The 24,287-nt window shown below is 54.6% G+C and overlaps 2 protein-coding genes across 9 annotated transcripts in view; one reads left to right on the top strand and one right to left on the bottom strand.

The window, feature by feature from the left end:
• The first annotated feature begins 2,388 nt into the window (after positions 1-2,388).
• LOC142002166 (acidic leucine-rich nuclear phosphoprotein 32 family member D-like) lies at positions 2,389-14,951 on the top strand. Of its 2 annotated transcripts, none has more exons than XM_074978044.1 (7): positions 2,389-2,516; positions 8,154-8,303; positions 10,045-10,167; positions 11,355-11,556; positions 11,934-12,049; positions 12,524-12,569; positions 14,814-14,951. In XM_074978044.1, exons 1-7 carry the CDS (start codon positions 2,463-2,465, stop codon positions 14,900-14,902), a joined length of 780 nt encoding a protein of 259 aa, XP_074834145.1. In that variant the 5' UTR covers positions 2,389-2,462; the 3' UTR covers positions 14,903-14,951. The 2 variants fall into 2 exon arrangements, with proteins under 2 accessions (XP_074834145.1, XP_074834144.1); XM_074978043.1 differs by having other exon boundaries at positions 11,931-12,049.
• ZNF414 (zinc finger protein 414) overlaps positions 14,534-24,287 on the bottom strand; it is a 23,088-nt gene continuing 13,334 nt past the window's right edge. For 3 of the 7 annotated variants that reach the window (XM_074978039.1, XM_074978037.1, XM_074978038.1), the window contains exons 7-10: positions 23,415-23,465; positions 22,254-22,412; positions 21,648-21,694; positions 14,534-19,427 (exon numbers count right to left, since the gene is read on the bottom strand). In XM_074978039.1, the coding sequence (XP_074834140.1) occupies positions 19,320-19,427; positions 21,648-21,694; positions 22,254-22,412; positions 23,415-23,465 (365 nt within the window). In that variant the 3' untranslated portion in view covers positions 14,534-19,319. Of the gene's footprint in view, positions 19,428-21,148; positions 21,695-22,253; positions 22,413-23,414; positions 23,466-24,287 lie in introns of those variants that run through there. The other 4 variants (XR_012642622.1, XM_074978040.1, XM_074978041.1 and 1 more) reach the window with 4 other exon arrangements.

Genomic DNA, 24,287 nt, shown 5'->3' with positions numbered 1-24,287 from the left:
GTGCTTCCTGCCCTGTGCTTTTGAAAGAGTGCCCTGAGATGTATGGATGCTCTCTTTCAAAAGTACATTGGGGGCCTTTTGAAAGGAAGGGTTGAATCTTCAGCCCCCGTTTTCATGTGTGGATGCTCCATTTCGAAACGCCGTCTTTTGACATTCAATTTCGAAAACCATCCTTTCGAAATGGAGCTGTAGTGTAGAAGCACCCCCAGGCACCTGAGAATGTGGAGAATGCGAGTCCTTACACCAGCAACTCATTTTCTATCTGTGTTCCCTGTCTCCTAAATAAAATGCACTCATACAGAATGACAGGATCTTTACTCATTGTGCCAACTGCATGGGGGTGATGGTGGTGGGGAGTTTATATGGGGCCTATGTAAAGCTCAAGGGCTATCACTCAGTGGTCCTGCAGGTGGTCATCGACACCAAAGGTCACTTCCAGGACATCTGCATGGGCTGGGCCAACCACACCCCCAATGCCAGGGTGTTCCAGAACTCTGGGCTGGGACGCCACATGGCTGAGAGAAACTTCATCCCCTGGCAGGAGCTCCCCAGCAGGGGCACGACGATGGTGGTCGTGGGTTTGTGTCTCACTTGATCTCACACTGATAGGCCACCTCCAGTTCCCCTGGCGGCAAAATGGGTACCCGGCCCACAGGAGCAGGGACATCAAAGGTGGATAGATGTGACCCTGGCCACACCCATCCCTGAAGCACAGCTAGATATGGAAACTGAGGTGCCTTAAACCACATCAGCCTTATGAGCTGCTTGGCCTGAGCTCTGTCAGGCCCTGACCTCTACCTAAAAATCAGTAGTGTCCCCCGAAGGGCATAGGTGGGAAGGAGATGCCAAGAAGGAGGATCTGCAGAGGGAGGGAAACATGTGAAGGAGGAGGAGGACTGGGGCAGAAGCAGAGAGGGACAAAGAACAGCTGGGAGGGGGAGCTGAATGGAAGGGTGGAAGCAGCCAGCAGGCCTGATCCGTGCCTTCCAGGGCCCATATGTTCCTGAGGATTTCGATGTGCGCCTCCTGTCAGGTAGAGTGCCGGGAGAAGGGCAGGGCCCGCTGTGGCGGGTGGTGGTCCACATTTACAACTCCCCTCATCCCCTGAAATTCCCGCCTATGGGCCAGGACTCTCGGGCCCATATTTGTCTCTTCTGATTTGCCCCTGCTTGGAGAGGTCTGAAATACGAGGCCAAGGGCTGAGGCCTCCTGGGAAAATTCCCTCTAGGTCAGTCAGCGCACAAGATGGTTTCTCGTCCCGAAAGCGAGCATGCCTGACACCTGCCAGAGGGAGAAAACTTGGCTACAGGGAATGATAGTTTGATGTGGCATGACAAGTGGTCAGATATGGGGCTACAGGGGCTGATAGTCGGATGCCGCATGGGAGGGAGTTGGATATGAGACTATAAGAACTGATGGTTTGATCTGGTATGGTGGGGGGGGGGCAGATATAGAGATTTAGGGACTGAAGGGCTGATCCAGACTGGACCCAGGCATATAGGGACTGATGGTCACATGGGCACAGCAAGGGATGGGGTTTGTGGGTATTGGTCTCTAATTCTAAGTCAGACGATAGAGGGCTGTACAGACTGATGGCTGGAGGTGGCCTCGAAGTGCGTTAGACGGGGCTGAGAGGCACAGCACTCCCTGGACAATCCCACGCGTGTGTACTCCTGTGGAGGAGAGGTGCAGGGGGCCAGGCCAGCCCCTTCTGGTGGCTCAGTCCCTTGCCAAGGGGGTGGGTGAGGACAGTGTGGCAGTGACAGGTCCAAGCTGGCAGGGGCTGTTGTGGGTCTGAGGCAGCGCACGAGCGTCTGCCGGCCAAGAGGGCGCAGAGGCTGGTCCAAGCCAGAAGGGGGCGCTGCGGGACCGAGGCGGCACGCGGCGGGTCCCGGCTGGCAGGGGGCGCTGCGGGGCGAGGCGGCGCGCGGCGGGTCCCGGCCGGCAGGGGGCGCTGCGGGACCCAGGCGGCGCGCGGCGGGTCCCGGCCGGCAGGGGGCGCTGCGGGGCAAGGCGGCGCGCGGCAGGTCCCGGCCGGCAGGGGGCGCTGCGGAACCGAGGCGGCGCGCGGCGGGTCCCGGCCGGCAGGGGGCGCTGCGGGGCCGAGGCGGCGCGCGGCGGGTTCCGGCCGGCAGGGGGCGCTGCGGGGCCGAGGCGGTGCGCGGCGGGTCCCGGCCGGCAGGGGGCGCTGCCTCGCGGGTTCCCCCTTTGTGTCCGTTGGCGCCTCGCTCTATATAAACGCGCGGCGGCGGCGGCGGCGCTCTGGGCTCAGACGGGCGCGTGGCGGGTCCCGGCCGGCAGAGGGCGCTGAGGAGCCGAGGCGGCGCGCGGCGGGTCCCGGCCGGCAGGGGGCGCTGCCTCGCGGGTTCCCCCTTTGTGTCCGTTGGCGCCTCGCTCTATATAAGCGCGCGGCGGCGGCGGCGGCGCTCTGGGCTCAAACGGGCGCGCGGCGGCGGCGCACGATGGACATGGAGAAGCGGCTCACGCTGGAGCTGCGGAACAAGAAGCCGGCGGAGGTGAGCGGCCCGGCCCGGGGGGGCGCTGGAGGGCGGGGGCCCGGCCCGGGGGGGCGCTGGAGGGTGGGGGCCCGGCCCTGCTTGGCGGCCGGCGGTGGAGGCGGCGCGTGGCTGCTCCGGGCCCCGCCGGCCTGGGCCTGTCCCGCCCCGCGCGGGCTGCGGGGTCCCCGGCTTTGCGGACTGGCCGTTCCCTCGCTGGGCCGGCGGCGGTGCTGCGGGGGCCGCCTGAGCGGGGAGCGGGCGGGAGCGGCGAGCCCCGCGCCGCGGCCCGGAGCGCTGGGACCTGCCCGGGCGATGCCGCTGCTGGGAGCAACGCGTCGCCCGGCCGCCGCCTCGCCTCCCACGCGGCGCACGACCCCCTCGGCAGGCCGGCGCACGTCCCCTGACTTGCTGGGTACCGGCCTGGGAGCGGGCGGAGGCCCCCCGGGCCGAGCCCTGCGCCCCCGCCGAGCCGCGGCCTTTCCGAGGCCGCAGCTGGTGGCCCGGGTGCGCGAGGCCGCCCGGGGCAGGGCCGCGTCTCCGCGGTTGCTTTGCGCCGCGCACAGGCCGATGACCCCCGAGCCCGCTCCTGCTCCTGCTCCGCCACGTGGGCTGGCGGCGCGCGGTGCTGCTGTGGCTAAGCTGAGCCGAGGGTGCCTGTTGCTGCGTAACGGGCGCTACGCGGGGCAGGGCCCCCCCGGCTTAGCTGCGCCCAGCGCGGTTCCCCCAGTCCTGCCGGGCCCCCCGGCCAGCCCCGGCACGTGGTGGTAGCTTTGCATCATCCCGCTTGTCCCTTCCGGGCCTCCCGCCATCTGGCTCCTCCCGCGCCGGTGCCCCTGTGGCATTTGCTCTTGGCCTCCTGCCCGCTCGGGGAGAGTTTGCGGGGGGCCTCGGCTGGCGGGGAGTAATGCGCCAGGTGCCTTGTGAGATCGCAATCGGATTCCACCCGTGCTCGGCAGGGCAGTTCCTGGTCGCCCACTCAGGCCTGGGTCTCTGAGGCCTGCCACGCCAGCCCCTTTCTTCCGTTGTGCCCCAAGCAGCTGGGCGTGGGCTGGGCAGCAAGGATAGGAGTTTTTGCTTCTCAAATTTGTTTGCCTGCCCGTGGTAGAGGCGAGCAGTTCACCTAGTTATGGCCTTTAGGGCTGTTCTTACCAGAGACTTTTTGTCTGGGTTTTCTTCAGGTAGGGAGTTGGCTGAATTGCCCTGGTAGGACTTTATTCAGTGAGGGGTCCAGGTAACACTTGATTGCGTTTCTCTGTTAAAATACAGAATGGTGTTAATTGTATTGAAAAGCAGTCAGGGAATGGGTGTATTCCCACTGAGCAAATTCAACAGTGATAACTGCTGGGATGAGGGGGTTCTGACTGGTTGTGATAGTCTAGGTGAGAGCCCAGGTGGCCTGTCACTGGCAAGCAAAATGAGTTGCTGCTCAAACTTGGCTTTTGTGGTGTTTTCTTAGCTGTTTCACAGCCTTGTTAGTTAAATGCTGTAGGTGACTGGGGTCAGATGGGAGTGGAGTTTGGGAGGCACTTGCCAAGGGAAGGGCTCGATCTTTGCTGCTGTCATGGTGGAGAGCCTGTGGGCTTTTTGCAGTTTTTAAAATAAAAATAGTCTCATGAAACAGAAGCCAGTGTGTGTTTCCCTTCACTGCAGCCCCGGGACCAAGAGCTTGGGAACACGTAGACAGTGACCATTAGTGTTCTTACCCTTTGTAGTCTTCATCTGAGCAAAATGAGCGCAATGCAAACAAAGTAGCAATGTGGCACATTTGTATTGTGGTAGCTCCAAAAGCTCCAATTGTGGGCCAGGACGCTGCTGTGCTAGGTGCTGTACACAGGTTGGCTGGTACAGCTCTGGTATTGTTCAGGCCTGGAATTGTGAGCATGCAGGGGTTGTGGTAGGAACCAGAGAGCAAACCGGACTGGCAGCCGAAGGGCTGCTCTTGTGGGAAAGAGGAGACTGAAAATGTTGATACCTTCCAATGATTAAAGGCGATTGAAATCATGGGTTCCAAGCAAATCTGCCTGGTAAATCAGTCCCTTGATGGTGCAACTACTGGGGCTGAGGTCAGATGGTGAGAAGTAATGCCAAATTCCTTATTGGGCCCTTAGTGAAAAGAGGGGACCACTCTGACCTGCTTCTTAATCTGCAGGAAAAACTGGTGAGGTAACCTGCAATTTGGAAGGGACTTAGGACCTGTTTAATACCTACTCTGGTTCTCTACTAGCTTTCCTTGTGTTTGGCCAGCCTTTTGGCTCCCTTTTCAGGTAGTCTTAAACTATCAGCCTCCTGCTGCACTCTAGAGTTAAACTGTTTCTTCAGTGTTCGTTTTGGGCCCTGAACTTTAATTTCCCCTGCAGACTTCCTGCTCCGATCTGCTATAGCCACCTTGATTCTAGCCAGTAGGATTCTGGGCAGAGGTAAAGGTCTAGACATGGCTGCTGGCCAGGTGCTAGACTTAGAATACTCCTTTGCAAGGCTATTAAAGTACAGGGGTTCCTGCTGCTCAGCCAAACCTCTGGGGAGTGAAAAGGAGCTTTCCCACATCGAAGGTTGAAAGTAGGGGTGGAAGTAAGAGGTGGTCCTGGTCAGTATCCAAGCCCTGGGGAGCAAGTGCTGACCCCCTCTCCTCCCTGCCCATAGTTTCTTCCAAGCCACTGGACTTCTCCACCTCCCCTTTCTGGAATTGGAGCAGCTGAAAAATTCACCTGTTGAAATGTGGGGGAGGGGGAGAAGTCAGGCTACTGTTGCTGGACTCTCCTAATGCAAATGAGTTTATAGAGAAATAAGAACACTGATCTTCCCCTTGCGTGCCCCCCACATGACAATATGTGGGGTGGAATGTCTCTGTAGAAGGAGATGTGGAGGTGTAAAGGGGCATTGAGCACTGAGGCTGGGTAGGGGAGATCCTTGCTGTTGGTCTCAAGGTGCACTTGCCCCAAAGAACTCAGGTCTTGCTGTGGAAATCTGCAGCAGGAGGAGTTGAACTCTTTGGGGGTGATTGGTGCAAACAGGCTGTTGAAGGGGGGCATGAAGAATTGGGGACCTTGGGGAGGGGCAATGACCAGACAAGTGAGCTGTGCTGCTCTAAGCGACTTCTCCCCTTTGCTGTAATCCTTAGCTGCCTTGACTGTTCTTTCAAGCAGCTGGCTGGGCTGACCCTTTGCTGTGCGGGGCTGTTGGTAGCTAGCACCTCTTTAGCCAAGCAAGAAATGCTGCCTCTGCCTTCTGGTTGGGCCAGTTCAACGGCTTTGGTGTTGGCCTGCTTACATCGTGTAGCAGGCAGCTGACTGAATCTTGAGCTCCTGCATCCTTCAGGTCCTTTGTCCTTCATGCCTGGGTTCATGTGCTGGCTTCCCTTTGCTGTAAGCACCAGGTTCTGCTTATAACAAAGCCTTCCTCTTACCTAGGGACAGACCTGCAGTCTCGGTGATCTTTGTGTGTGTCGGGGGGTTGGATCTTGCTTCAGGATTCACGAGCTCTGGCAAGCCAGTGTCTTCCTTAACTGATGTGGATCAACTTTTAAATAAGGCTAGAAACAAATAAAAACAATGGACATTAAAATGAGGCTGACTAGGGCTTGACAAAATACTTATTAGATTGTGGGATAGTAGGAGAGACAGTAATACAGGTGACCCTCTAGTCTGGCGCACTCTGGTCCAGCAAGATCTGTGGTCCTGCATGATTTTAATTGGCCATATGTCCATGTATCATGGGTGTGGCCAAGTTTCCTATGGTCCCAGAAAGTTTTACAGCACCTTTCCTGGCTGTTCTGTGTTGGTTTTTAGTTCCAATTTACCCCAAATGTCGAAGAGCCCGGTTAGCAGTGGAAGCATTGGTGATCCTGCTAGACAATACTGACCTCCTGTGGCTTGGCGTATTCTTTGCTTTGGCACCAGTCAGGTCTAGGGATGTTAGTGTAACCATAGGGCCGCTGCAGGTTGGGGCACTTTGGCTGGGCCAGAGTAGACCTGTCCACAACGGCCCTGGGGGTGGGAGGCTGTTCAAGCTGGGCTGGAGCAGTGCCCCTGCTGTGGACTGGGACTGCTCAAGCTGGGTGGCTGCAGATGGGGGATGTGCTAGAGCACTCCCAGCCACAGCAGCACCATGAGCTGCATCCCCAACTGCTCCCCCCATTTAATTGATTAACTGGTTAGGTTTAACACTAGGTTTAACTGGCAAATCCCATTTAATTGATAAAATATCTCTAGTCAGGTCCCCTTCAGCTCAACCTGTAGCAGGAGCTGGTATATCAAACATATAGCCAGCTGTGGAGTACATGGATCTTCTGCAAAATGTAAACTGTTTGCAATACAATGATCATTATTTTCTTCGTCGCTCATTACTTGTCTATGCAATCCCTGGCTTTTCAAATGCTGTAAGCAAAAGGCAGGTGGGGTCTTGGAAGTACGCAATGGCAGAGGGTGCCTTGCACTTACTGTTTCTCTGACGCTCTTTCCACTACCCGTTTTAAAGCTTCTTTAGAAGTGGTTAATGTTATCTGCACTGCTCTTGTGCCTGTTAAAGCTGCCTTTAAATGTGGGGTTAACAGTTCTAGAGTGGGTTAAACTCTGGTCAGTGTGAGCTGAGCAAAATTACTTGGGAAGTAACTGAGTGACTGGTCCACTCAAAAGCTGTAGTTCCCACAGAAGAGGTGGGATTTGGAGGATGAGTTAGGAGGGCATCAGTAGCTTTCTAGCCTGCTTGGAGGGAGCACCTGGGATAAGAACTTCTTCCTGGAAACTAAGCCTGTAGCAGGTGCTGGAGTACTGGACCAGGCCACTACCCCTTTCTGGAGTTCTTGCCATTGGCGTTTACCAATTTGACACACACTAGAAACTGCACGTGTGGCTCTGGGGTGCATTTGCATCAGTTGGAGGGTGTGGATTTTTGCTTTGGTGAATGTCGAGTGTACATAGTGGTGCAAATGCTGTTAAAACATCAGGGTAGAGGAACTGTCATGGACACTACTGAGCTGTTAGATGCCCTGCCCTACCCCCCCCCCCCCCCCCACCGGCTTGGGCGTAGTGCCCAAGGTAGGTGAGTCTGGCTTATGAACTTGGCTAGAGATGCTGTTAGGAAGATTCTTCCAGTGGTCTAAGAGGGAAACGCAGGTGGGTGGGAGAGGTGGGACCCACAGGGGATTAGTAACTAGCTAAAGCCTTGATTCAAATCTATCTGGAAACAGTTACCCTTTGAAAGCGCTTTGGTGCTTTATCTGAAACAAGCTGAGATGTCACTTCAGCTCTGTGTGTATCCCCTTGTTAACAATCATAGCTCTAAAGCCCTGACCCAGCTAGGCTATGGAGCTGGACCCTTGTCTGAGACGTGATCCCACCCTTTCTTGATGATGTGGCAGTGAATATTATGTCTGCTTGAGCTTTATCTGGGGATTGCCAGTTGGGCACCTCTGACTGACCTGAAGGTGACTTCTTTTAACAAACAGAGGCACATGGGCATACCCCGAACAGCTGGCTGGAGGGATTTATCTGATGACCTAGACTGGTGCTTTGATCTTAAACTGGACCTGTCCAGGAGCTTGATCTGCTGAATTAGTTTGCTAGATTAATACAAATGGATCTTAAAGCTGAGGCTCCTGCAGGTTTCAGTGATGTTGGCTCCTTCTCAGATCCTGAGTTTCTCTCCTTCCTCCTCCAGGTGAAGGAGCTGGTGCTGGACAACTGCCGCTCAGATGATGGGAAGATCGTTGGCCTCACCTCAGACTTTGAAAACCTGGAGTTCCTCAGCATGATCAACGTCAGCCTACTCTCCGTCTCCAATCTCCCCAAGCTCAATAAACTCCGCAAGGTAAGCTGAGGAGTTGGGTTGGTGCTGCTCCGATGGGAGGCTTTACAGATCTAACCATGATTCTTCTGGCAGTAGAGCTGTGCATACCTCCTAGTGAGTGAGTACTTCATCCCCTTGTGTAGCTGTTCTGGTTAATCAGACCTGCTTTTGTTTGGGTGTGCTAGAACTGCCTCTGGTGCTGGGGCTTAACCTTGTCTTGTGGTGCATTTTGAGCAAACATTAGTCTCAAGTAGAACATCAAAACTAGAGATGAGTTTTGATCTTGTCCTTCTCCCTGAACTTCCAGCCTTTTTCTGGTGCTGTAGCTATGTTAGAAGTGCTGAGCAAAATTGCTTTCTGAACTGAAGAACGTTTAAGTTGCAGTTAAAGCCAGTAAAGCCTTACTTCCTTCAGCCCATATGTATGGACCTGTTGCTAGTGGGTGCTGATTGGCTCAGCTGCAGTTCAGAAGCCCATGGGCTTTGTTTGGCACAGGCTTTCGTGATTTCTCAATTCTTGCTGTCCTCAGCGTGTCCCTCTCTGCATCTGCAGCTAGTCCATCAGCAACAAGTTTTTCCTGATGCACTGTCAGTGCTGCTTTGCTGCCCATAATGTTTATATGAGAGTGGGGATTAATCAAATAGAGGAGCAGTAACCAGCAGAATGCCTGTGTGGTCTCACTTAACAGTCATGTCCTTTTGGAGGTTGAAGATGCATGTCAGGTGGTGGTTCCCTTGATGCTCCTGAACCCATCTGCTGGGGAAGTGCTGTGCTCTTAGCACTGCCTGTGACTTTGATCCCAGAAGCAATGTGATCTTTGAGGCTTACTTTGTGATAGGAGCTGCCTGTTGGCTTCTTCCTGAGTATTCCCATCATGTCAAATACCTATTGGAGTGGCTGAATAGGGTGGACTAAGTTCCTGGGTGGCCACTGGCATTTTAAGCACCACCATGCTTTCTGTGAAGCAGTGGTTGACATCCAGGCAGCTGCCTGGAGTCTTGCCTGCAGTAAGCCCTTCTGCTGATGGCCTTGCTTGACTGTTTCACACCACTCCAAGGGTAGCTGATTGTATCAACTGGCCTTTCACTCTTAACTGGTGAAAACATGCTCCTTGTAGCTGAAATCCTATGTATTTTGTCAGTTTTTATTGCAATGTTTTTGGAGCTCTGTACTATGTCTGTACTAGAAATGCTATTGAGCTGATGAGCTTTTGTGGGACAGACCCACTTCATTGCCAAATAAATCATTTTGCTAGTCTTAAAGTGCTACATTTCTGCTGTCTTGTTTTGTAGCTGAAATGTTGGGCATTTCCCCCCATGTCATGCAGGTAGTGGAGAAGTAAATGTCACAGGTTTTTAGCATTAAATCTTAATTTGAGGGATCATTACTAGTATTCCATATGCAGCTGTGAGTGGGTGCTAGAGCTTCCTTCAGATGTGGTCACTCAGCTGCTTGTGTTGAGGAGGGTGTGTGTCAGGGCTGTACTTGAAATCTGCCCTTCCCTGATGCCATGTTTCCTTCCCTTTCCAAACAGCAAATACTCAGGAGGAGGCGAGGGGCTCATGTTCCTAGGTAGCCGGGTTTAATAGCTAGAAAATTGGGCCGGGAATCTAGATGACTGTTTTGGTCCATGCTGTGACTCCCTTTGTGGCCTTAGAGAAGTCCCTGATTATCTGCCAACCTGTAAAATGGGAGTAATACTCCCCTTTGTCACATGTGGAGACCCTCTATAGCAGTGCCTTTGAACACTTCCTCCTGGCAGCTGGAGCTGAGTGACAACCGGATCTCTGGTGGCCTGGAAGTTCTAGCAGAGAGGACCCCTAACCTGACCCACTTGAATCTAAGTGGCAACAAGATCAAGGACATCAACACCCTGGAGCCTCTGGTGAGTGAAAGGCCTGGTGCAGGAATCTCACTGATTGATGCTGTTTCCTTTTTGGGGATTGTGTCAGTGCAGCGGAAGTCAAACCATCTTGATAACTGTTCCAACAGCACTTCGTGGTTCTGATGTGAACCGACAAGTTGCCTAATATGTGACTGGGCTAATAGTTATTGACACCTCTGTCTGGAAAACCAGCAGCCAGTTGCTAAAGGAACATGAAATTGGGCTGGATGAGCAAATCTGTGGATATAGTTCTCAGTGTCCACCTGGGAAAGGACTGCTAAGGGGTCGGACGCAGTTTGAGGTAGGTGGCACCTGGGTGTGTCATGGCGGTGATGTGCGTGGCCCCCATGGGGTGTCTGACCTCAATCCAAGGACACGCTTCTACTGTGGGACATGAGCATGTCACCCTTGGTGCTGTAGCTGCAGATTCTGACTGACCTTCCCTATTGCAGATGCAAGATGCCCTTGCTGTGTTATCACATTGCCCTGAATGAAAAAGTTCATTCCTCCGTCATCCCCCACTTCAATAGGTCTGATCTGGGATGTGGTGTGGCAAGTGAGCTGGGCTGGGCTGTCCTGCCTTCCTCTCCCAGTGGCTCCAGCTGCTTATTTTACTCTTCTCTCAGACATGTTTTAGTATAAGGTGAAATACCTTCTCTTAGGAAGAGGTGTGTCTGACGCTTCCCAGGTGCTGAAGGTACAGGGTCTGCTACCTCACTGCATGCAGTGACTAAACCATTCTGGGTCAGCTTGTTCTGTGGTGTCCTGTAATGGCTACTTCCCCAGGCTCTGGGGACAGGGAAGTATGAAGTCTGATACCGAGCAGTCTTATAAAGGTTGCTGGAATCCAAGTCCCTAGCTCCCCTTTTACAGGGATATGGGGGGCACCTGGACTTTGGGCCTGGCTCTTTCCCCTGGCAAACTGAGGGTGGATAAAGAAGGTGGAGTTAACAGGTGGTTCTGCTTGTGGGGGTTAATGTGGTCATGGATCTCAAGTCCATTAATTGCTTTGTATCAAAGTTAGTGGTTTTCTAAGGGGGCACATGTTACAGGAAGTGTGCATGAAACATTCTCTTTGCTAGAGGCTAGGTAATAAACTACGTGCTTCAGGGACGTCCATGTCTCCTGCCTCCCTTTCTCACGGCAAGCTTACCGGAACTGTCAGCCTAACAAATCAATCTTTGCAGAAGAAACTGCCGAATCTGCACAGCCTGGACCTCTTCAACTGTGAGGTGACCATGCTGATCAACTACCGGGAAAGCATGTTTGCGCTTCTGCCGCAACTCACCTATCTGGATGGCTTTGATGCTGATGACCAGGAAGCCCCTGACTCAGACCCTGAAGCAGATGGCGATGGGCTGGATGATGAGTACGATGAGAATGGAGAAGGTAAAGGGGGTATGGCCTAGCTGTCTGCCTCCCACTGGCTTTTGCTAGCTGTTCACTACTGACCTCCTCATAATCGTGTGAGCTTACTACCCAAGTCTGGTCTTGCCTTGGTAATTCCCTTCCCCCAGGTATGACCTGGAAAACCAAACTAACTCTGATGCTTGTCTTCAGAACTTGCCTCCTGTGCATAGGGGCCAGTGGGACTGTTCTGGGTTTGTGCGAACTTGGAGAAAGCAACTGTGTATTCCTTGGCTTCCTGTCAGTGGATTGTGTGGCTTTGGGCATGGTGGTGGCTGGAGGAGGGAGGAGGAGTGCCACTGATGTGGTACAAGCCGTGCTGGCTAGAACCTCCTCATCTCCTCCTGTTGTGGTAGAAGGTGAGGAAGAAGAAGATGATGATGAGGAAGATGAGTTGGATGAGGAAGTCATTGAGGAGGAGGAGGAAGATGAAGATCTGGAAGGTGAAGAGGAAGAGGATGGTGTAGATGATGAGGTGAGCTGTTCTTGCTGACATCTCTGTGAGCCTTTGTGGCTGTTTGTGAATAAATACTCCCTCTGTGCCCTTGCTGTGAAAAATCAGTCCTGAGAAACTTTGTAATCAGCTTGGGTATGTTGTATCTTTGCCTGAGGCTAGTCCTCCAAAAAAAAGCTTTCTAGGTAGACATCTTCTTTGGGGGGTGGTTCCTAGATTGCTCATGCTGAAGCTGAGGATGGTATGAGGGAAAGATTTTGCTGACTTCTCTTGTGCTGTCTGTGTGGGGTAAGGGCTGGGATGAGGAAGGGGAGCAGGTCTCAGTTGCGAGGAAAGGAGGCTGCCTGTACTTCACCATTTTGAGTTCCCAGGCTGCCAGAGGGCAGCATCTCCTTGAAGTCAGACTTCAGGAGACCACAAATGGTGACTGGTGTGAAAAAATTAGTGCTCTAGTCACTGGATTGTGACCAACAAAGATTCTTCTCTTAACTCAAGGAGGAGGAGGATGATGAGGATGAAGAGGATGATGAAGGTGATGAGGGTGAGTAGACCTAATTCTCCTGAGGAAATACCTGTACTTGTGAATATGGATGCCCTAGCCTAGAGACTGATCCCCAGATTTAGCCCCATCTAGTAGGTATGAGGTACTGAATGTTGAGGGCATGCCCATCTACTCAGCACCCCTCACTCGCTATGTGTAAGGGAAGTCAAGAGGGAGAGTCTCCAATCAACCTCCCCCCAGGGGGCAATGCCGGAAATTCACCTGGAGGTCATCAGTTCCAGCTATGCTTTCCTTCACTGGAGTTGTGTATCTTAAGTTGAATTTCTTTTGTCATGTAGACCTGGCCTAAGATGCAGTAGTCAAAGGTAGCATTAACCATCCACAGTTCTGGTGCAAAGAGTCCATTTCCTTCAGGGGCTGAGCAATAATGCAAGACACGTCTCTCATGGCAAGGAAGTCTCGTTCAGGGTACACCTAGACCCTCACCGAGTCGATCTTCTGGAGTTCAATTGCATGCATCCCTACCAGGCATGCACAGTTGAGTTATTTGGGTTCAGCAGTCAACCCGTTCCCCCTCAGTATCGCAAGGAGTAAGTGAGGTCAATGGAGCCTCTCCTGTTGGCCTCCCTCTGAAGGCAGCCTGATAAGTCACTTTTAGCTTCACAATTGCTGTAGCTAGAATTGCTTATCTGCAGTTTACTTACCTGCCTAGTGTAGACCAAGCCTCACTTACCTTTGAACCATTGCTGTCCCAGAACTAAACAGGAGCATTGAGGTTGGGAAGTCAAGCACACAAGTCTGGCTTTGCGTTTCCTGGGTTTCTCCTCTGCAGCTAAGCGCATCCTATGTGTTCCATGGGACTGGAGCATTTGTACTAGCCATCAGTTCCAAACAATGCATGTGGTCTGACAGTCAGTTAACTTTTGACTTACTATGTGTTAGTCTTTCCAACCATCAGGCTACATTGATTTTTTTTGCCTTTGATTTACACCTGTAAGGGACAATACCTGTACTTTGCACACTTTCCAAAATACTGCTGCTTTGGATTGAGACCAAGCATTGCTCCACTGCCCAGGAAAAGATAGTTTAATATTAGAAGTAAATCATACCCCTGTCATAACACATTTAAAATGCTGTTGGTCTGCATCAGTGGGTTGGCTGTTCCTAGAAAGGATAGGTAAGTGGGTAATACACAGTAGTGCTCTGGAAGGAAAAGCTCCAGGGAAGCTCTGTCAGCACTTCTATAAAGTGCTGGGCTTGAAGCTACCAATCCTTTGGAATTTTAAATGAGGTCACACATGACTCTGGACATCTCACTTGGAGGTAAATTCCCTGGGTGTTTGGCTTTGGATGGGCCCATGTGTGGTTTGATTAAAACAGGGGTTACCAAATTTTCCAGCCTCAGTGTCCCCTGCTTGATTTGAGACCCTGACACCCCCCCACCTCTTTACCATCATCCAACCCTGCTTTAACAAAACATTCATTTTGTAATTTAAAATAAACACAAACTTAAATAACATTTTATCTCAAAACTAAAAATAAGCACAAATAGTTTTTCTTGGCCCCTTGTGGATGCCTGGTGCAGCCCTAGCTGGCCAGCTGCCTGTGTGCCTGCCCAAGCCCTGTGCTGCCAGGGCCAGCTGCCTGCCTGAGCTCCTTGCCACCCACAAAGCCAGGCATCCCCAGCCTTCATCTAACCTCATCCTGCTCTTCTCCCTCCCCTGACCAACCCACACTCACCTTTGCAGGAGGCAGCTAGTTCCACATGGGTTTTTGCTGGTTGCCCGCTTTTTATATAGGCTGTACCAAGTCACCCATGTAAAATTGCTCTGGCTCTCAGCCCCTGCTAAGGCCAGATATTTCGGGGGGCGCAGTGGTACTGGGTTGCCTTGCACCCCCCACTGGAATTTCTTCGCAACCCCTCAGTTTCGCAAGCCCTGAATTACAATGTTTGTAGTGGTGTCTGTAGGAAAATGGAGGTTGGCACAAAAAAAAGCTTTGAAGACTTTCAGAAGTAATTTTATTTTCAGGGCCCAACTTTACTACAAAAGGGGAAACTGGAGCCCTGTAGCTAAAGTTGGGGCCCTTTGGAGTACTTCAAAAGCACGCGGAGATGAGTCACTGCATGGCTGGGTACCATGTAGAATGGAATAGAGGGTGGCACTCATCCTGCAGCAGCCTGAGTTCATGTCTCAGCTGGACGAGCGTGTAGCCCGCGAAAAGGGAGATCCAGTGATGTTCTGTACGGCTGCCGTTGGACTAACTCTTGCTCTTGCCCAGCAGATCTTCTGCAGGGAGAGAAGAGAAAACGAGATCTAGAGGATGAGGGAGAAGACGATCCAGAGGACGAAGAGGATGAGGAGGATGACTGAGTCCTAACAAGCCAATCAGTTTTACGGACTATGACTGTGCTTGTCCCAACCTCCCCATCGTGTCCCTGTGAGACTGTAAAATCCCATCTCCCAGCCCCTCCCTCTTTTGTATGGCTGCAGTGTCCACAATATTTTTTAAGACTTAGAATACAGTAGGCATTCAGGGGAATCTTTCCATACAAGACTCACTTTCTCACAAGAATTTCATGACCAAAGGCTTCTCCGCTCTGGTTTGCGCAGCATTTTGCAAATGTCCTAGAGCATCTCCTGAGATCTGCCTTGCCCCATGGCTCCAAGAGCTTCAGCAGTGCTTTGCCATCCCATGACTGCAAGAGGAGAACCTCCACGCCCAGCATACATGTCCTCAGCCCAGCATTTGAAGAAACTGCCAGCGTCCTGAGCAGAGGGTACAAACTGCTCTTGTAGGAGGACTTGGAAAGCAAACAGTTGCCCCAGGGCAAACGGCAATAGTGACTAGTGGTGTGTGTATCAGAGGTAGCTGGGTTACTCCGTCTTTTCAGAAACAAGGAGTAGTGGTGATAGCTGGAGGTGCTTGAAGATGCTGTAGCACTTGTGGGGAGGAGGGAGGCTTGGGTTTCTGAGCAGACCTGCTCTTTGCTGCATCTCAGACCTGTGAGGAGGAATGCTGCTGTAGGCCTGCCTCTTTTCCCTAGTGTTATAAACTGGAATCTTTTATCCATTAGCTGCCACTTTGCAGTTCATGGATGTTGGCAAAACAATTCTGGTTGGCAGCTGTGAATGTCTTCACTTGCCATCAGGAGGCTTTCTCCACCCCCATCTTTCTAGGAAGGACAGGGAGCATGTGGCAAGGGGTTATACGGTGCTGCTACCAAACTGCCCTTTTTGCTGTACAGATCACACTCAAGCCATTTTCACTGTGATAGGCCTGACTTGGCGTTCCCCAGGAGACGGTGTTGGCCTAAATGTTCTCAGGGTCCTTCTGCCAGCCAGTAACCACTCATCAGTGGCCTCAGTTGCTAGCCTGGCACACACCTGCCCCTCCTTTTCCTTTTCAGAGGGGGTGAGTCCAGCTCTTTTCCATCTGTGCACTGACAGATGCCTCTCCCTGAGTGGAGCCACCACTTCTCTGACCCCATGCGAGACCTGCTTTAGAATGGGGGTGGGGGAGTCCTGCAGTGTGGGATTTCCAGTGTGTTCACGTGGCTCCACTGCTGCTACACAAACCATCTCCTCAGCATTGCATGCCTAGCGACTCTTGCTCAGAGGCTGAGTGGGAGACAGCCAGGTTTGTGGGGGTGTTCCCTGAGGCTTTATGCCAATGCATATGTGTTGGCACTTAACAGGGTTCTCCCTCAGCCATGGTGGGCATATGTCAGCACCCAGCTGTTGTATGTGCTCTCGGAGTGAGAAGAGAAATTCCACACCCCTCCTGGGAAGGGCCTTTGGAGCACTGGGTACTGCAGCACACCTGGATTTCTTGCCCTGCCTTTCTCTTGCATTGTACAGTAGCTATGAACAGTCAAATGTCTCCTATAAAATGCAAACTGAGTAACTTATAAATCTAAAGGAATTAAAATTCAGAGCAGCAGTTGATATTTTTAACTTCATTTTTAAGCAGATTGTATGGATTTTATATTAGTCCTAGTAACTGTCAGGTTTGGATTGGTCAGATTAGTCCCGGATAAGGAGCCCTTTTGTATCTTTTTTTGTTACAAAGCTTGGATAAAACTTTTAATAAAAGACCTGTTTTTAAAAACCCGTTGTAGTGGTGCCTTCACTGCTGCTCCAAAGCTGTATCTGTAGTGAGGAAATCAGCCCTGGATGTATGTGTATAGTCCACTTGTGATCAGGTTTTCACTCCAGGCTTCCTCAGTCTAGAAGCAGTATATAGGCAGACTCTTCTGGAGGCCAATAGCTACTTTCTCTGGCTACCTTTTAATAGCTAACATAGGCATGTGCGCTCTATAGCCCCTTCAAGGTGTATAAAGACTACCTCAGGCTTAAGAATATTCTGCTGTTCAGTCTTGAAATGACAAGACTACAGAGCTGCCACTAGCTCTCTGCAGGAATGAGACTTAATCAAAATCTTCAGGGCTTGTGCTACATTAGCAGTCCCTGGCTTATAGGGCCTGAGACTATCCTTCTGCCCTTTGAATTCCCTAGGAAGAACCTGACTTCGAGGTGTGCAGAAGGGTGTTGGGTGTGGAGGCAGAAAAATAAATATTGACTGACTGGGAGAATCTTTCCAGTGCTGCTTGCTTGGCTTTTCTGTAGCAGCCACTGGTGCCCTATAGTGGGCTTCCTGTGGCCAGATGGCTTAAGGGGCAGTGCCCAAACATGGGGCCTGAACCACTCGCATGCCTTAATACTGAGTTTGCAAGACCCCTTAACCTTGTCCGAGTAGTTGCACTCCATCCCTGTGGCCTACTAGCTGGCCCACTCGGTGCAAAGGAAGCTCAGCCCCCTAATACCCTAAGGATAGGGTTTGACCATTCTTCCCCCTTTCCCCTGTCACAAGGGCAAGGTTGTTCTAGGATAATGGGTTGTGCTTTTGCTGGCCTTAAGCAGTCTGTTCCCTTGGCTCTATCATGCTGTAAAGAAGCAAATTGCATCCTGATGATTGATCAAAACTCCTGTCTGGGATCTGTAGATGCCCAGAATCTTGCATTCCACGGTGGCCTACCGAGCTACCTCCTAGTGTCAGGGTGCATGGCTGCTACAGCAAGGTTGCAAGAAGTGGGACTCTGCTGTAGGACAACTGGAGTGCTCATACTTGAGTCCTGAAGCAATCTGGGAACCGGGTGCTCCCAGGAAGTCTGGGCAGACAGCCTAGAGTGGGTCCCATGGGAGGTCCAGACTTGAGAGAGAAGCACTATTCAATAGGCCCATGCCTTGAAAACAAGTCAGGTCTGCCCCAGAGCCTGAGCAATGCTCTACTACTGCAGAGCGGCTTGGGTGGGTGTCCTGTCCCTGCTCTAAGCAGCAAACTTGTTCCTGCTGCTCAGGTACCCACTTTTTTCACCCTTGTGGCATGTGGGAGAACTTGGCCTGCTGCTGGGAAGTAGGGCTTTCTGCTTGCCTTGCAGGGGGCAGATCCATGGACGGACGGGCTTAGGTCTGTCTCTAGGGTGGAGGTGAGGGGTCCCTGCTCCCTCCCTTTGCTGCTCTGCAGTGCTAGGACCTACCTGCCCACATGCTGTTAGCTGGTACTGCTGAGGGGCCACATCCTTTCCTAGCACCCCCAGGGCTATTGCTGCTGCTGGAGAAGGGAGAGGGTGGCCCCTGCTTGCCCCTTCATTGCAAAGGAAGGGCTCATGCACCTCCTAGCTATTTAATGGCAGTAGCACCAAGAGGTCCCAAACCCCATCAGGATTCCTGGTGCTGGCCAGTCCCCAGTGCCCTATGTGCTAAAGGGAGGAGTTAAGGAATCCCAGGGGTTTGCCCAAACTGAGATGCAGTTGGGTCTCCTGGATCCCAGGCACCACCTCTAGGGTGTTGCTTTTCCTTCCCTGCAGAGATGGCACCTCCGCCTGAGGGGCAGGGACCGCGTGGTCTCCACTGTTTACTCCTGCATCACACAGGGACGTTTGCGCACCAGCCCCTCAGCTTAGCTGCATTCCAGTTGTTCTCCTGCTTGGCTGGGTGGAGTGGGCTTGTTGCTCTTTGGCTGTTTCTGCAGCCTGCTGCTGTTGGCCTCTTGCTGCCATTTGCACCAGGCCAGCCTCCCCCTCAGTGAATTCTCTGGGAGCTGCAGCTGCTCAGCTATGTGCCAGCAGGGAAGAGGGCTGCATCTCCTGCCAGCTGACTCAGGCAGGCCTGAGGAAAGCATGGCTACCTCTTCTAGCAGCTGGGGAATTAACTGTTGGTGCACTTGGAGGAACTGCACATTCCCTATGCTGAGTGGAATTTGAGTCTGCCGGTGCTGCATCATGTGCTGTCTACTCAGTTCCTCTTTTTCGGGGTGAGGCTTGCAGGGCTGTGTCAAGTAGCTTTCTTAATGGTCTTGCTGCCACATAGTGGTGAGGTGGGTAGGGGAAGTGTGCTTGGCAGGGGCTGTGGGTACTGGTGAATTCCTCCAGCAAAGCCTGTGACCTGTACAGCTGCACTTCACCCCTTGAAACCCTCATGGTAACAGGGGAGCTGTCACCCAGGGTCCTTGGCCAGGAGCTTTTGGCTCAGGTTGCAGCAGGCCCCAGCAGCCCTTGAGTAATGTGCTCAATGTGTTTCTTGGTGCTGCTTAAGAATGGGGGAAAAAGCCAGCAGGTAAAACTGCTCAAATTGTTGTCTAAAGCTGCCTGCAGAACTACAAAGGGGCCTTGCAGCACTGGGTGACTGGGCAAGGCCCTGGCAGCTGACAATCACTAATGATAGATGCCAAGTAATGCAGGTTGGAAAACACAACCCTGCCTAGGCCCAGAAAGTGATAGGGGCTGAGTTAGCTGTTACCACTCACCAGCTCGTGGCCTTTTTGTGACTGTTCTCTGAAAACAGCCACAATGTACAGTAGCTGTTGCCAAAAAGGGAACAATGGGGTGGTGAGCAACTGGAAAAGAGAGAGTGCATCAGACAGACAACACAAGCTGGTTAGTGTGCAGGTCCCTGGTACACCCATAGCCTGACCACAGCTTGCTGCTCTGGCTTCCTGCTTTCAGAGGTAGAGAAAGGGGGGAAAAAAATCTTGGAGTGGTAAAGGTACAGAAAAGGCCCCAAAAGGGTGACAGCAGCTGGAGCAGCTCCCAGCACAAGAGATTAAGAGCAAGGCTTTTTATCTTGGACAACAGTTGCCCAGGGCCTGTGCTATAAAAATGGGATCAGGGTGGAGACAGGGTTATTTTTCTCCCTCTTACCTCCCCAATCTCCTGGTCACCCACTGCAGTGAACAGGCAGCAGGGGTACAACAAAGGGAAGGTCTGCTTTGTGCAGTGTCAACCTGTGGAACTCCTGACTGCAGGAAGTTGTGACAGCCAAGGCTGTCACTGAGCTGAAAAAAAGGAACTAGCTGAGTTCTTGGCAGACTGGTCTACTAGCAGCTGTGCGCCAGGCTCGGTAGGGGTGGTAGCCTTCATCTCTGGTGTCGAGGCTGGGAACGGGTACTAAGGGAGGGATCACTTGGCCATTGCCTGGTCTGTTCATTGCCTCTGGGCCCTGGCCCAGCAGCAGACAGGGCCCTGGGCTAACTGGAACTTTGGGCTGAGCTAGGCTGGCCGTTCTTATGCAGCTGTGACCAGGCTCTCACTGGAGTACAGGGGCTGGGCAGTGGGCAGCTGGGTGGGAGTAGCGAGGCCCATGTTTGTACCCCTGGTGTGGGCAGACAGCTGTTCTTCCACCTAGTTTTCCTGAGTGTAGGATCCATGGAGCAGCCCCCACCCTCTCCTGAGGCTGTGCAGCACACCTAGCACAGCAGGGCTTGGGGCCTGGGCACAGCACTGGTGCAGCAACTAAGAGCTGAGAGCAGCCCGCTGGCATGTGTGACTGGGCTGGTGGTGCAGGGCTGGGTAGTGGTTTGTAAAATGCCTGCCTGGGGGGCCCAGCCATCCCCAAGCTGCTGGCTGTTCAGCAAGTAGGAACTAGCTGAGATTTGCTTAAGCTCGTTCGCTCCAGGATCACAGTTCCCTTGAGCACAGGGGGGGTTTAATCTGGCCAATCTGAGCATGTTACCCCCCATGAGCCAGCTGGCCAGGGAGAGCCACAAGTCAGGCACGTTAGGAGTGGAGGCCTTGTCCCATCTCAGGCCTGAGACAAATACCTCTCCCTGCCTGCCATAGCCAAGCTGGCCAGGCCCAGAGGGATTCGGCTCATGTAAGCCAAGCTTTCCAGCCACCTCACGTGCCCCTCGGCAGGAGCTGGCTTAACAACAGCTGCAGGAAAGACCTGGGGCAGCCAGAAGGGGCTGGGTGCTGGCTCTCCAGCAGCAGTGCTGGGCAGGTGCAAGGTGAGGGGCCAGGTTCATGGAGAGCCTGGTGCAGTGGGGACCTGAGACCTGGCCAGCCCTGCCCTCTGGGAGCACCCCAGCTCTGCTGCAGCAGGGTACCACAGAGCACACCCCAGCCCACAGGCACAGCTGCTAATGGAGCAGCGTGGTGCCAGCCAGCTCCCCAGAGAATGAGGGCGGCACAGAGGGGGCAGGCAGCTGGCCCACCTCACTAACAGAACCAGCCTCTAGCTGCAGGTGGGTGTTGAAACCATGCCCTGTCACCCCACTCAAACCCTGCCCATGGCAGAAAGGTCAGCAGCCTGGCACAGAGCAGATACCAGTCCAGCAGCCCCTGCCAGCCAATCCCCCTTTATTTCTTAATGACCTCAGCCCAGAGAAGACGTTCACTAACTCCTGCCCAACACACCTAGGCGCTGCTGGGAGCCCCTGGGGGAGGGGAGGTGCTCACAAGCTCCCTCAGCCCTCCACATGTCAGGCAGTGCCCAGCCATGTGCCCTTTACCCCTCGGCCAGCCAGGTGCAGAATAAATGTTCTGTCCAGTGGCTGTGTGAGGGCCCCACCAGCACACAGCAAGGGCTGGGGCGGCCTTGCTAATCAGCTGGGTGGCACTGGCCTTGCTCCTGAGGGGCTGAGCTGGGGGGGTGCAAACACGGGGAGGGGAGGGAACCATTCCACCGCTGGCAGGGGGCTTCTACTGCAGCACTTGCTTTCCCATAGGCCCCATTCCTATGGGAGTCCCATGCGCACACACCCCCCCGCCCAGGGAGAGGAGGTGGTGCAGGTGGGGGCAGGCGAGCGTCAGAGCTGGGAGTACAGGGAATTCTCCACCTCCGGCGGGAGCTTTGCGTGGTAGGAGGCGAGGCCGACCCCGAAGTCTGCAAGAGAGCACAAGAGAGCATGCTCAGCGCTCAGCTCCGCCCTCCCCAGCAGCAGCTGGCCTCGAGCTGGTCGTTGCTGTGCTGGAGTGGGGCACGGGGCCACAGCTGCCTAGCGCCTGCACACCCAGCGCTCTGGCTGCACCCACAGAGGCTCAGCCCTGCAGGCAGGCAGGCTTCCAGCCCAGCATGTGACCTAGAAAACTTGGGGGCGGGGGGGGGGTCAAACAGAGCACCCCTCAGCAGCTGGTCGCTAGCCCTGAGCTAGCACCTGGCCAGAACCAGCCAGCTGGTCTGGGCTCGCACCCCGCTCCAGGAGGCTGGCAGCCGGACACCCAGGTAAGGGGCCGGAGTCCCAGCCAGGTGCAGGGACGGAGTTGGTGCAGCTCAGAGACAAGTTCTCGTTCCCTAAGCTCCCCCAGCCGTGCCAGGGGGACGGCCCCTCCCCACCCCTCCCCTCCGCCCAAGGGAGGACACACTCTGGGCTGCTGCTCAGGCAGGGGCCTAAGCCGAGCTCTGGGCACCAGGTTCCCCTCCCCCCAGCTCCCCGGGGCCGCACCCATCTCTCCCCCCAGCCGACTGGGCAGGGGCGGGTTCTTGTGCTGGTCCTCGATGTGCAGCGTTATCTCCTCCCGCGAGGCGCTGGAGAACGGGCACTGCATACAGGTGTAGCGCCCCCGGGTGTGCTCCCACACGATGCGGCTGTTGGAGGAGTGGCCTGCAGTACAGAGGGGGAAGTGGGTGCACTGACTCCTGGGCTGATGATCCCCCAGCCCTCACTCCCAGCCAGGCAGGTGCAGCTGGTCACCCCACCCAGCAGCTGGCGGGCGCAGGCACAGGAGAGCCACAGGACCAGGCAGGTGCCGATGCTGGACTGGGCCGTGCCCAGGTGTGTTACAGCCCTCGCTCCGGCTGGACCATCAAGGTGGTGAGCTAGTGGGGCTCACTCAGAAAAGGAACAGGAAAGGGCCAGTGGCTGTTCCCATCTAACCCCATTGCCCAGCCCCAGGCCTGCACTGCCCCTGCTTGGCTCCGCTGGGGAAATCCAACCTGCCTGGTCTCTCCGTGCTCAACAGCCATTTCCCAGGCCCCCCAGCTGCAGCTTCCAAGAGCTCCCAGGCCATCCCTGCTCTGGGCAGAGTGGGAGGGTGGCAAACGGGCAGAGTCCCCCAAACCCACACCATGGCTATTGCCCCACAGCATCAGGCTAAGGGTGTGGTGTACCAGCTACCAGACCCAGACTCCTGCCCCTCAGCCCCCTGCCTTGGGGCAGGCAGCACCGCCCTTCTCAGCTCTAGGTATGGTTGTGGTTTAATACAAGGTATCTGTATTATGCCCCTTATAAGGGGGCTTGGAGGTCTCCCATCCAATAGCTGAACAGTCCTGAAGCTGCTTAGCTTGCAGATCCAAGGCCATCAGGGCATGTGGCTGCAGGTTAGAACGCCAGAGCGGCCAGCTCGGGCCAGGCCGCCAGGGCCTGTCTTCAAACAGAGGCCAAGGCCCAGTGCTCCCAACCCCCTGAAGTGGGGCTGCTTTGCCCCCTGGGTGGTGCCCTTCCAAGGACTAAGAGCCCCCCGCTGTCCGGCATGAGGGGGGTAAGTCCAGCCCCTGCCCCCCTTTCCTTGGGATCCCCCGTTCCCAAGGCAGGTCACCCCTCACCGCACAGCGGCACCACCCAGTGACCAGAGCGCAGCCCGAAGCCGAGAGGAGCGGGACTAACCTGGAGTCACACCTGAGCCAAAGCATGGGGGGCGTGGGCCGCCGCGCACACCTGCGAAGGGAATCGAGGGGCGAGACAAGCATTAGCCTTCCCCGCCCTGGGCTGCGGGGGGAGGGAAGCCACCGAGCGGCCCTGGCTCGGGGCCCAGCTGCGGCTGCCTTGGGCTTTTCAGAGCAAGGCTGAGGTGAGCAGCGGTAGGGCTCCAGGTGCAGCCCCGCCAGGCTTCCCGGGGCTGGGCTGCGGGGGGGAGCGGAAGGGGGACCTCGTTAGCACTTTTACACTGGAGTAAACCAGAGCCAGGGACGTGCCCAGAGCCCACAGCAGCCGCAGGGCGTTAGCTGGGCAGCACTCGACCAACCTGTCCTAGGAGCCCACCATGAAGGGGCCCCAGCGCACGCAGCTGTCATGGGAAAGGGAGCAGCCGCCCCCGGCTGGTGGAGAGGCGGGGGAGTCACGGCCCTGTCTACGGAACGAGGCCGATTCGTGGTGGGGGAGCCAGCAGAGGATTCAGCCCCACCCCCCAGGCAAGCAGAGCAGGACAAATGGGGCCTGGCCCACACCCGCCGTCAGCGAGGCCTCCGGGGGAGACATGGGCCTTGGTCTCAAGCTTCCCAATTCAGCACTGTGTCGCATGGGGCAGGACGTCAGCATGAGGGGAGAAGAACTGGCCCCCAGGACCCACTCCACCCACCCCGGAGCCCAGACCGAGGACACCTGGGAGCTCAAGCAAGTGGGATCTCTCTGGTTCTCCAGCTGGTGGGGAGCATCCCAGGCCAGCAGTGCTGTTCTCACAGCCATGGCCTGGGGTAAGCCTGGATGGCAGTCGGCTGCAGCCAGGGGCAGCCCAAGCCACCACCGCCAGATTTACCTGCT

Source organism: Carettochelys insculpta, chromosome 27 (assembly GCF_033958435.1).
Source record: "Carettochelys insculpta isolate YL-2023 chromosome 27, ASM3395843v1, whole genome shotgun sequence".
NCBI lineage: Eukaryota > Metazoa > Chordata > Testudines > Carettochelyidae > Carettochelys > Carettochelys insculpta.
This window is presented reverse-complemented; position numbering and strand designations above follow the sequence as displayed.

Excerpts from the sequence above, each read along its gene's own strand:
- LOC142002166 (XM_074978043.1), top strand. The coding sequence starts at position 2,463 with ATGGACATGGAGAAGCGGCTCACGCTGGAGCTGCGGAACAAGAAGCCG. Across the intron at positions 11,557-11,930 it reads GTACGATGAGAATGGAGAAG|AAGGTGAGGAAGAAGAAGAT; the intron begins GTAAAGGGGGTA and ends CTGTTGTGGTAG. Across the intron at positions 12,050-12,523 it reads AGGATGGTGTAGATGATGAG|GAGGAGGAGGATGATGAGGA; the intron begins GTGAGCTGTTCT and ends TCTTAACTCAAG.